The sequence below is a fragment of the Zonotrichia leucophrys genome, chromosome Z (genome assembly GCF_028769735.1).
Source record: "Zonotrichia leucophrys gambelii isolate GWCS_2022_RI chromosome Z, RI_Zleu_2.0, whole genome shotgun sequence".
NCBI lineage: Eukaryota > Metazoa > Chordata > Aves > Passeriformes > Passerellidae > Zonotrichia > Zonotrichia leucophrys.
Window position 1 is genome coordinate 62,248,797 of NC_088200.1, and position 13,199 is coordinate 62,261,995.

Sequence of the window (13,199 nt, forward strand, 5' to 3'; positions counted from 1 at the left end):
CTGCAGGGAAGAACCAGAGCTGCACCATCACTTTTCTATCCAGAAACAACAGGCTTAAGTTGATGAAGCACCAGATGATGATGTTCCTCACATGTGAAGAACCATAAGTTAAAATGCAGAAGGATGGTACCAAATTAATAAGGAGTTGAACTTGGCTGAGATTAGATGCAATCTGCTTGCTGTGTGTTAAATACGTTGATCAGTGTTTGATCCTTTTCATTCATTCTTCAACTGTCATTATTCCAGATTTAGATCAATAGCTGAGAAATGGTTTGGGAGAAAGACATTGAAGTATCAAATACTAAAATCTAGTAGTGATCATAGTTTACAGGTGTTTTCTTACAAGCTTCCCAGCTTCACCTGCTCAGTGATGTGTGAGTTGTGTGTTCAGTAAATAGAATCCATCTGCTGGAACTATAAGCAAACTGAAATTAAATTAGGGATTGCCCAATGACTTATGCAGGTTCCCATATTTTGCTAAGCTTCTTTTAAAATTCAGTTCAAGCCTTAATGCAAAGTAAAATGTAGTTTGAAACTTGAACAGTAACTTACATTGAGTAAATAGAAAGGTTGATGGTATCCTCTACTTAGGCATTTAGCCCTTCTTGTTGGACCACAGCCATGTAGGGAGTTTCAGATACAATGCTGCACTTAATTGAATTGTGTATCTGAGTCTGTGCTCCTGGCCTTATTCAGTGTCAAGATAATACTGTGGTAGTCTCCGTGGCATTAATCACAGATGGCAGTAGTGGCTTAGGAAGATGAGGCAACTTTTTTGTTAAAGAGCTGGTACCAACAGAATGATGCCTTGTTATGGCTCACAAGTCCTCTGTGGGGTTGTCACTCTGCAGGATCCCTCTGCCACATTGTAGAGCATTCTGATGTCTTAAATTGCAAATCCACACAGACAAAAGGGTTGAATGTTTTGTACTCTGTTTTTACTCTCTAAAACTCTGTTAAGCTTTTCATGCTTCTGAAGTTGGGCTGGAGTCTAGTAGTAGTAACTTTTCTGTGGCCATGCTTGCTTGCTTTCAGGACTACATAGCTGCTACTTGCAGCTTTTACGTTGATCTTTACATAATGCTGTGGATTTTCTGTAGTGACACTTTTGTGTATTGGTCATGGCACATATCTTCACTCTGAAATTTTAGGAGACTTGCAAAAATTATCTGAGTCTGTGAGATGAATTCTAATAACAGATTGATATATGGTCTTCATATGTTGTCAGAGATGTTTCTTTTAACAGCGTTCTTCCACCAGTGCATACAGCCTTCGGAGTGATGAAAGGCAGAATAAAACCTACTGCCAAGTTTCTGTGAACTTGACTCAGTCCTGATTACAAAAATATGAAACTGGCTTTTTCTTGCACTGGTTTGATGGATCTTTGCCAGTTAACTTCATACACTGAGACAGAAGTTTGCGACTTCAAATACAGTGTAGTTTATGGAAAACGCTGCTTGTAAAATGACGACTTACAGGCTGGAAGCAGAAAATACACTACTGTTCACTAAAAAATGGACTATTTTCTTTCAGTCAACTTCTGGATGACAGTTTTTGGAGGAGTTAAACACTGAAGGTGGTGTGTGTAGCTGAAGTTAAGTTACAAAAAGAAATAAGATGCTCGCTCTTCTGGAGTTCCTATGAGTTCTGTTTCTGTAGAAATTCATTGTAGACAATGAATTTTAGTTCCTTTATTAACCTCAGAGTTTTGTTCTTCACTGTGATATTGATGCAAATTTGGGGTTTCTTTCAAGGCAGGTTTTTTTACCTGTGATTTCTTCTGTGATATTGAAGTTCTTACTGGTTATATTCCTATAACTTTTGCAATAACTTTTATAGTCTTTTGCAATAAGATCTTTTTTGCAGAAGTTGAAATAGCCTTATATGTCTGAAATGATGGTATGGTGACTATTGTAGAAAAATCCAATTTTTTTGATGTATGCTTATCAGTAATTTTTGGTTGTCCTGTGGAAATGTATGAATGTGTTATTGCCTATTCAGACTTCTAAATTCCAGAGTATGATTAGTCTGTGATTAATTTTTGTATTAGACCTTGAAATTTATTTTATGCCTAATGGTATAAAAGGTGTTGTGTATTAATTTTAAAATGTACTATTAATGAGGTTGTAAACATTTTGGGATTTTTTGTTTTTTTTCTTTTTTGTTTGATATTCCTATTAGGATGGAATTCCATCAGACATATCAATTAGTGAATTCAGTTAGGGACTGCTTTTCTTACATTACTTTTACCTGACAATGAGAGCTCTTCTTGCTCCATAAAATGAAACAGTAAATTTCATAGAACTCATTTTGTCTTATTTGATCAGTACCTTCTGAAGAGGTTTTGAGAGCTTGACTGATAGTAGAATTTGTCATGACTCTGGTTTTTGTGGAAAAAAATATTACCTGATACTGTTGATTATTTGTTTTGTTTGACCTTCAGACATTACAGGAACGTTTAAGAATCCCACTTAAGATGCAGGATTATCTGGGTACTCTGGTAATGTAATCAACAATTGCTTCCAAAAGCTAGCTTGCTCAGCCCTTTCACCGGGCATTCCATAGCTGTGATGGAAAACAGCAACCAAGGACTCCCTCATGTGGTGGGTGTCCCAGACTTTCAGAAGAATTGTGCTGCATTGTCAAAGGGCTGTTCTGGTTCACGCAAGTAGAAAGTGTGTGTTGAAATGATGCAAATGGTTGACTGTGGGAAGAAATGCAGCAGTGGAAGCTTCTTGTGCATCTTCTAGTGCTGAAATAGCTCCCCTTTGAGCACCTGCTAGTCATCTGGTAATAATACCACTGTATACTAGTGGAGCGGTGGGGGGAAAAAAGGGTACCGGCTGCATGCTCAGGCAAAGAAGTTCAACAGCACTGGCTCTAGATTCTGTCGGGGAAGACAAAGCTTCTCAGATATGCATGCAGGACAATTATCTTTCAGCAGCAGCTATTTAGAGAGGGTAGTGATGAGAACACAGGTCTAGTAGACAGCTAGACAGCAGGAAGCATCAGAACCAGGCTTTATATAGTCCAGAAATGTCTAGGGTCAAACCTATTGAAATTTGTGCCCAAAAAAACTTCAGAGAAGACCTAGTGGAATACCAGGATGTTTTAAGCAGTCATGAAATAAAACTACTGTACCAATCAGCTGGTGTTAGGCAGAAAGCAATATCCATTCTTCTCAGGAGCTATGAAATGTTGCAGGACTACTGAAAAGGCAGCATTTCAGTTCATTGTGTATTTGTGAGGGACTCCACCTCTCTTGAAAGGGCTTATTTAGCTACTGTTAGGCTAAAAGTTGTATTCATCTACCTTTCAAGTCTTTTATTGTATATCATATAGTTACTGTACGCTTTCATGCAAAATTAGCAGTTGAGATAACTGAACTCTTAGAAATATAACATAGTTTGTTTTGGAAGAGAACATGAAAGATCATCAAACAGGGATGATCTTGGACATGGACACTTTCCCGTAGAGTAAGTTATTCAAAGCCCCATCCAGACTGTTCTTGCACTTCTCTCAGGATGGAGCATCACAGTTTTTCTGGACAACTTGTTCCAGTGTCTCACTGTTCTCAGAGTAAAGCATTTCTTTCTTACACCTGATCTAAATCTTCCCTCTTCCAGTTTAAAGCCATTACCCCTTGTCCTATCACTACATGCCCTTGTAAAATGTCACTTTCCAGCTCTCTTTTAGGCTCCTTTTAGGTACTGGAAGGTAAGATCTCTCCAGAGCCTTCTCTTCTCCAGGGAGAACAAACCCTGTTTCTTTAGCTCATCCTCACAGAAGAGGTTCTGCAGAATCCTCTCCCTGCCCTGCTGGCCACACTGCTTTAGATACAGCCCAAGATGTGTGTGGCTTTCTGGGCTGTGAGTGCCCATGGCTGAGTCATGTCCAGCCTCTCATCCTCCAGAGCCCCCATGTCCTCTTCAGCAGGCCTGTACTTACTCCATTCTCTGCACACCCTGTGTTTGTCCTTGGGATTTCCCCAAACCCAGGTTTGGGACCTTGCACTTGGCCTTGTTGAGCTTCATGAGGTTATCACAGATGCACGCACCTTAGAAGCTGTCCATATCCCTCTGGATGGCATCCCTTCCCTCAGGTGTATCGATGGTGCCATGCAGCTCAGTGGTGTCAGCAAAATTGCTGAGAGCACCCTTGGCGCGGGGGCGTCCACAGCCCTGGAATCTGGCTATCTGGTGAGGGCCGAAGGCCAGGGCCCCTGCGCATCAGAAAGCAGCCCCCCTCGGCGTCTTGGCCTCGGGCTGAGCTGGGTGATAGCTCGGAGCAGCGCGGTGAGAGACGAATTAGGAGGCGACCACTTGCTGGGGGTAAACTGTCGGTTTATTACAGAAGAACCAACAAGGAGGGGAAACACCCAGCAAATGGCCCCGAACAGGGGGCAGGAGAGGGTTTTAAGGGAAAAGGGGGGAAGAAGGCAGGGAAACCCGGCTAACCAATAGAAATACATATTTGGAGGTACGAAACATAACTGATATACTAAAGTAACCAACTGTTATAAATCATAGGAGGGGCTCCGGGGCTACAGCCAACCATAACTCCCAGAGAAAAGAAAATTCTCGAAACCTGGGAGGAGAAAAGGAGTGATTGACTGAGCTCAAGGAGGAAACAACTTTCACTTTGTAAGAGAAACCAGGGGAGGAGCAGTTTCATTTCTATAGCAACTTAACTGACAGGGTAGCAACAGGAAGTCCTGGGAAAGGGAGAAACCATTTAATACAGAAAATGGGGGGGGGGCAAACTAACAAACTTAAGAACACACCACAGCATCTCTCTGTTTCTTATCAAATAAAATTAAAATTTTAGACAGTCTATGCAATTCAAAAGGAAGGTGTCTGTGGCTGTTTTGCAAATTCTGGGGAAATTTCAGGGAACTTAGAAAAGATCTACTTAGTTAAGAATTTTAATTCTTGCTTGGGGGCCTTCTGGCCACCTCTAAGCAGTAAACTTTTAACAATATAATAAACTTCTTTTTGGGATTTTCTCAAACTAGCACTCATAGTGCCTTTATAGTAAAGGAACTGCCAATACTATAAAGGGGGGAAAATTCTTCTGATGGTACGACTCCCCGCTTGAAAACAACAGAAAGCTACTTTCTACTAGTCCCTGCTCTCCCTTACTGTCCCTAATTCTGGGGCTTCAGTAAAAGGAAAAAAAATTCAAGGTGGGAGGGAGGGTCCCCAAGGCAGGGCATGCACCCCCAGGGAAATTTTAAAAGGGCAAGGGGGAAAGTCGGAAAGGTCCCCAAAGCAGGGCCCGACTTTACCCAATCCGGTGGTAGCAGCAAACGATGAATCAGGCGGGGTATTTTCGTCTCCGGAACCGTCCTCTCTGGGTGCGAGGGTTCCCGATTCCGATCCTACAGGGAGTGCCGCTCCTACAACGGAGCCTGCCCCCCCCGAGGTAGTGCAGCGCCCACTGGAAACTGAAAAGTCCACTTCCGAGAGGGGTCTGTTTTCGTGGTTAGCCACTATTTCAGGCCCCCACGTTGGTCCGCCACACTGCGCGAAAGCGTCCACGGCCCTAGAATCCGGCTATCTAGTAAAGAACGAAGGCCTGGGCCACTGCGCATCAGAAAGCAGCCCCCCTCGGCGTCTTGGCCTCGGGCTGAGCTGAGTGATAGCTCAGAGCAGCGCAGTAAGAGACGAATTAAGAAGCAACTACTTGCTGAAAATAAACTGTCAGTTTATTACAGAAGAACCAACAAAGAAGAGAAACACCCAGCAAATAGCCCCGAACAGAGAGCAAAAGAGAGTTTTAAAAGAAAAAGAAAGAAGAAAGCAGAGAAACCCAGCTAACCAATAGAAATACATATTTAGAAGTACGAAACATAACTGATATACTAAAGTAACCAACTGTTATAAATCATAAGAGAAGCTCTGGAGCTACAGCCAACCATAACTCCCAGAGAAAAGAAAATTCTCGAAACCTGAGAAGAGAAAAAGAGTGATTGACTGAGCTCAAAAAAGAAACAACTTTCACTTTATAAGAGAAACCAAGAGAAGAGCAGTTTCATTTCTATAACAACTTAACTGACAAAGTAGCAACAAGAAGTCCTGAAAAAAAGAAAAACCATTTAATACAAAAAATAAAGAGAGCAAACTAACAAACTTAAAAACACACCACAACAACCCTTGATCTCATTGTCCATGTTGGTGACAGAGTGAAACAGAGACAGTCCCAGTAGTGGCCCCATAGAATATTACTTGCTGCTTGTCCTTGGTGTCCGCTTGGGCATTGAGACATTGACTGCAGCTGTTGGTATGTGAACATTCAGCCGGTTCCTCTGCCACCATGGAATTCTTGTTTCTCCAGCTTACAGAATGTTGTGTGGGACAGTATCAAATGCTTTGAGTAACTGTGGGTAGATGACATCAGTAACTCTTTCCTCACCCGCCAACACTTCAGCGCTGTTGTAGGAGGTCACCAAGTTTGTCTGGGAGTTTGCCCTTAGTGAAACTATGCTGGCTGTTGTCACCTCTCTGTTTTCCTTGTGACTTACTATAATTGGAGGATTTGCTTCATGATTTCATGCCCAGAGATGAGACTGAAAAGCTTGTAGTTCCCCTACTGTATTTATTTCCCTTTTTGAAAATGGAGGTTATGTTTCCACTTTTCCAGTTAGGGGGAACTTCCTCAGACTGCCACAGCTTCTTAAATATGATGGATAGTGGTTTAGTTATTTCCTTTGCTGGTTCCCTTAGGAAACCCATGGATGTATCTGACCAGGTCTTACAGACTTGTGCACCTTCAGGTTCCTTAGATGGTTTTGAGCCTGATGGATTTGTACTGTTCATTGTCCCAGTCCCTTCTTTCCTTCTATGACTTAGGCAATGTGGCTGGAGCACTTGCTGGTGAAGACTGAGGAAAGCAAAGTTGTTCAGTACCCCTCAGACTTTTCTATAGCCCTGATAACCAGGTCATCTTCCTGTTCTACAGAGGACCCACATTTTCCTAACCTTTTCTTTCACCAGCTTCCTGTATAGATGCTTTTCTTGTTTGTTTTGACATCCCTGGCCAGATTTAATTCTTTACCTTTCAGAGAGGGTCCTATCCCGCTTTAAGGAATGTTGCTGCTACCTTTAAATGCAAAACATTAAAAATGGATAAATGTCACCTCTATCACATCTACTTTACATGACCTCTTTTCTCTCTGGATAACATCTATTTGTTCTGAAGCAGAGGATTTTCTTTGGGCTTTTACAGCTGCGTGCATTATTTATAGTTTATAGGAAATATTTATGAAACAACTTGGGTAAAATACAACTAGTTCATTTGTGTTTCTTCTCTGATAAGTATTGTGAATTAGTCTGTGTATTTTTTGAAGCTAAAAAAGTCATCTTTCAAGGCACAATAGTAAATGCAGGAGCACTGTGACCATAGCTATGATTTCCTATTTAGTTACTTCAACTTGAAACTTTTTTGGTCTTTCGGTGACAGGCGTTTGTGAAGTCTGTCTGCTTTCCTAAATACTGAATTAGTGTGTTCATTACTTGTTTTTTAATGGTAATAATTACTTCATTTATGCTTTTCTGATGTACACTTGAATGTCCAATCAGTCTCTTGAGCAGTCTCATTATCATTAGACTGATTAGAATTAAATTGTTTGAAATAACTTTTTGCCCTTCCTCTCTCAAAATCCATTCCGTCTAGTGACTATAGTGCCAAAAAGCAACTTGGCAGTATCTAATTAATTACTGTTTAATTTGTGACATCATGCATGTTGATCAAGTCGTATTTATGAAGCTCAAAAACATGCAATAAAAATTGAACAGTTTCCCCTGTTAAACTGAATAGCATAGCGCTTTCTGCACTTTTTCTTGTAGGCCACAAAGACTAAATATTTGTCAATCACTAATGGATATAGTATGTCTAGGTTCAAAGAAATGCCTAACTGAAAATTTTTTTGCCACTTGTGCTTGAATTTGACATTGTTACAAGTGTCTGCTACATAAAACATTAGTAATAATTGTGAGCCTCCAATGTGAACTTTCAAATCATAGCTTTTATTCTAACTTCTTTGTTGTCTTAGAGGCATATGAGATGCACTATTTCTACTATGTGGCTTTTGGTTTTTCAGATTTTTGTGTGGCTTTTGGTTTTTCAGATTTTTGTGAAGGAAATTCAAGGCAAACTGCTTTCCCCTATTTATTTCCTCGTTCCTTTCCAATCATTTAATCATTTTTACTTTTCCTAACCCAGGTGACTTTTACCAATCATTTAACTAACTCTTAGGATTTTTCTGCACTATGTTGTCTAATATGCTTAGTGTTGAAAGCATAAAATCTAGCAGGAAGTTTACAGAAGCATCTTTAAGCAGGTTTGTGAAGTACCCACACAGACTGTCCAGGAGATTAAGGTCAACTGATAGTTACATAAGAAACTCTTTGTACTCCTTTATTTAGGATAATCTAAATTTAATAATACTTGTAGATCTGAGTTATGAGATAAAGAACTAATGACACAGGTAGTCTCTTGTCTGTTAAGGCTGAGTAGGCCTTAATTTCAAAGATCCTCAAAAAGTAAAACTGGTTATTCAAAATAGCTAAACACATAGTGTCAGAGCACCAGGACAGCTGACTTAGAGAGGTGTTAGAGTTTTTTCAGACAGCATCATGAAAATCACAAATTGGGAGCACAAAGCCAAGGCAAGAGCCTAGTGGAGTTGACTGTCTTGTAGGAGACTAAGCAGCTTTTTGATATACATTCAAATGTGGGGGTTGTTTAACTTATGGGTAGCTATAGATTTACCTTCTTTGTTCTGTCACCTTTTTACGGACTCAGACACAATCTTTTTTTAAGCAAATGTGTGTTCTGCCAGACATTGCTGTCATGGCAAATGGAGTTTGGTGTGGAAGAAGTACAGATGAAAGAGTCCAGTTTTGTCATTGTTCAGTCCAGTTCTTATCTTCAGGCAATACAACTACTTATTCATTAAATACTGAAGTTCCTCTAAAACATCCTAAGTGGTAGCTGATTTGGTTTAAATCTAGCTTCTCCTCCTTTTATCTTGAAAGCAAATGTTTGGACATTGAGGAATGAGGAAAAAACTGCACAGAAGGAGAACTAGTTTGAGTTACCATGGCCAGTTGCCTCTAATTCTATTTGAGTAAAAATTGTGCATGGTGGATGTGGTGGTCTCTCTGTCTGAAATCCACAATAAGATGAGACTTCTCTTTAGTAGTTGCTGCCATAGTGATACTTGAATAAGTGAAGCTCTTGTCACTTAGAAATGCAGTTCTTCCTTGTAACCCACTTAGTATTTTCCCGCCACCTGTCAGACATAGCTGGGAATAAGATATCCAATGGGGTGTTTGGAATAGCTGCTTCCACTGCATTTTATTAATGCTTGTCTGAATTTTCTGGAGCTCAGCCATCTGTCTGTGAACTGACAAACCACTTAACAAGAGGTTAATATAAGCAGGTAGATGTAAATCTGGTTGCTCAAACACTGATTCCAGAAATCAGCTTTGATGTACAATTATTTGCATTGCTTGTTCAAAGTCAACATTTATCTTTCTTGTGTGCTGTTGAAGATGGTGATTTTTGGCTCTCAATTATTGCTAATGTTTAATTAAACCACTAATCTTCAGGCAAAATTTTAATGTTTAGGTTGTGCATTTTCTTAACCTTTCTAAATAAATGAGGATTTTAGAGAACACTGGAATTTTAGGTGATAACCTGAGTAAAACAAAACTGAAGTAAATAGAATCCCATTTACAGATTCACTGAGGGTGAAAAGAACTTCTGGAGATAATAGAGTCATTTTGTGTTTCTCAAGCAGATTTTCCTTCAGCAAGTTGCTCAGGTCCATATCCATTTAGGCTCTTGAGTATCTCCAGGAATGGAGACTTTACAGTCCCTCAGGTTGTCTGTTTCAGTGTTCTACCATTCTCACGGTGAAGGCTTTTCTTTAATTGTAAAATCGTAGAATAAAACTCCATGAAGTATTTCAGACTTGTTCTGAATAAATTACTGTGTTCTTTGGTGCACCTTCCAAGGCTAGTGTCCTAATATTTATCAAATTCAACTAATAGAGTGTCTCCAAAAGAATGGTCATGAATTGAATCCTTTGTAACAGCTAGGTAAGCTCTTTATCTGTAGCAGTTTGGGTGTTTTTTATATGAAAAGCAAAACACATCAACAGAGAGGGACAGGAGAAATAATTTTTTCCCATCTTTTTCTGTTAGATATGGAATTAGTGTTGTATTGGGAACATCCTGTATGAAATACCTTTCTTTCACTTTGAGATTTTAGCATCTTTTAAAGTTGTCATTTAAGAGGGCTCCTCAGGAGATTAAGAACAAAGTATCTGAAATCAGCATTTCTGTATTAGTAGATAACGCATCACATAAAATGAATGTACAAAAAGAAAGATTCCTGTTTTCTAAGATGCTGTTGGGAAGAGTTTCTGCAGACAGTGCAGACACAGTGGGAGTGATGGAGGTGACAGGTACAGAAATTGCTCTACTGTAATCAAACTAATGAGTAAAAAGGCTTCTAGGATTAGAAATGTAGCAGCATCTAGGCAGAGCTGTAAATGAATAGATAAATGCTTTTGGGTGTTTCCATATGGTTTGTTACAGAAACATGACAACTGCTGAGGCTAAAGGCATGACGATCATGGAGTCTAACCTCCTGCTCAGAACAGGGTTTTCTAGAGCAGGTGCTCAGTCTTCTGTCTTGTTGGGGTTTGGATTCTCTGTTAATGTGTGTATTAACCTGTTCACAGATCCATCTAGACAATTTATGTTTGCCTGAGGTGCTTTGAGGAGGAGATATGAGGTAATGCAAGTAGCTTTGGGGAGTGGGGTGGTGGTGTCCTCTGACCTTTGGTGCCATGGTAGGCATAATAGGTGCAAAATTGTAAATGTCAGTGATGGCATTACTAACTAATGACTAGTTAGTAAACCCTCTTATGGTATTTAATTAAATGCAAAATTTCCTGCTGTTTTTTGCATTACATACTTTTAAATGCATACTGTATAGATACCATACAAGAATTTGATAAAGCATGAATTCTGTTATATCTTTTTTGGACAATGAATGAATATGCCATTTGTGCTTTACGTAATGTTGTGTATCCAAGCTAATCATTCTAACTAGCATTTTGTGAATTAGATATGTTGGATGCTTGCATATGGCTTGTTGACAATTTTATTTTATCTTGTTTGGTGTCTTAAACCCAAAAATTTCAAACCAACAAACAAAACCACCTCCGTGTATGGGAGTGTTTCTGGAAACATTTATGCTAATAAAGGATAGTATTCTTGCTAAGTATATCTTTTCACTATGTTAAAATTTTCCACCTATTTGCATTCTTATGCACTGAAAGTACTTCTAAAGTAGGATGCTAGTTAGGGATAGTGTACTGTAGGTTTTGAAGCTGTCAAAAGAGGACTACTGCTTAACTCGAGTGTTTAGTAAGTGTTTAGGCAAAATTAATGATTAGAAAAGGGGCTGTTGTTTAGAGAAAAGAACTAATGAAAAATGCTTTATGTCCATCTGTCATCTGATTTTCCAGCACGAAAAATAATACTGCGCCTTTGGCTGATATTTATTTCTTGATCAGAATGTTGGAACAAAATGAGCCTTTAAACTCCTTGTTACTGAAAGGCTCTATGTGGTGTATGAATAACATCTGTAAATTTTTTTGGCTTCTTATTTGGCTCAAATTCTGACATTGAGTGACTTTCAAATGTACTTCATTTTCAGGCAGTCCAGAATTTTGCCACTATACTTCTGTTCTATAAAAAAGTTTAAGAGTAAGTAGTGGGTTCCTGATGTCACTTTAAACTTGATGCTTCTGCACATTCTCTAGTGTCAAACAGATCATAATGGACTTCTGAACCTACTCTTAGTAGGTTCAGTAGGCATATCAGTTTTTAGGTCTTGCATTAAATTTGAATGTAGTAATTTTTATGTTGATCACAACAACAGAGGAAGGTACTTGAAATCTACCAGTGTTAATAGAAAAATTAGAGGTTGTGATGCTTTAGAGTGGGAGTTGTTCTTCAATATAAGCAATATTTGATCAGTGTGTGTCTGTAGGTTATAAGTAATTAGCTATTCATTGTGTGGCACTGCAGTACTAATGATGTAAAACACTTTTATGTTTTTAATTAGGACAGAGCTTGGGTTATGGTTTTGTGAACTACGTTGACCCCAAGGATGCTGAAAAAGCTATCAATACCCTGAATGGATTGAGACTTCAAACTAAGACTATAAAGGTATGTAGGGTTAAAATAATTTAAAGAAACTGAGCTGTTTTGACTTCCTGATTTGTTTTACAGGTGCAACAAGCATTCAGCCAATGTCAGTAGAATAAACAAGGATTTCATGTAGTAAATGGTTCTTTGTAGTGTTCATATTTAGAGTTAGATTAGGTATAGAAAATTACATTTTCCTAACCAGCTTAACACTTCATATGTACAGTTGAATTGCTTTAACTGCAGAATTGTTATATACCTTAGTTGAAGAAATGCAATATTGTATGTTGTTTGAATACTGTCTGCTTCCTCATTTTCTGAAAGATGGTCGAACTTCCTTAATAATACTTCAAGTTTTATGGTGCTACTTGTTCCTTTTACAAATCCTTACAATGAAATGCTGAAATAACTGTTGGTTATCTATTAATTACTCTATTTCTAGGGCTCTGGTCTTTACATCTCTAATGTTTGGTATTCCAAATTCTTTTTCATTTATGTTACAACTCCTTACACACTTGTTTACTAAATTCAGTTTCTAAAATTTATAGAAACAAATCTTAAGAGTTACTTTTCTCATCTCCTTTTTTAATCCAGTAACAGAAGACCGAAGATACTCATTTGAGCAATTGAGCTCTGAAATTCTGAGAGAGTAGATTAAATAAAATTGTCAGGAAATGCAGACTTTTGAATGTGTTTCACAGGTGTTGGTGCCTGAAGGCAGTGTATGTTCCAACTAGCTCATTCTTCCTCAGTAAACAGCAGTATTTGCTATCTAATCACTTGGGCAGTGGCTCCCTTCTAACTAGAAGTATGTTTGAGACATGAAATAAAGTTCCCCTCTGAAAACATTTGTGCTTAAAAAGCAGTATAGAGCACTGAAAGACAGTTGAAAAAAAAAATAAAACACCATTATTGGCCAAAGTGTCCTACCTGTAGTGTATTCATAAGATTTAATAAAGTGGATTATAC

General features: G+C 38.8%; 1 protein-coding gene across 16 annotated transcripts in view; it reads left to right on the top strand.

Annotated features, from left to right (window-relative positions):
- Nucleotides 1–13,199, top strand: part of ELAVL2 (ELAV like RNA binding protein 2) — a 114,072-nt gene that overhangs the window by 79,979 nt on the left and 20,894 nt on the right. For all 16 annotated transcript variants that reach the window (XM_064736833.1, XM_064736840.1, XM_064736830.1 and 13 more), the window contains one exon: nucleotides 12,148–12,251. In XM_064736833.1, coding sequence (XP_064592903.1) covers nucleotides 12,148–12,251 — 104 coding nt within the window. The remainder of the gene's footprint in view (nucleotides 1–12,147; nucleotides 12,252–13,199) is intronic.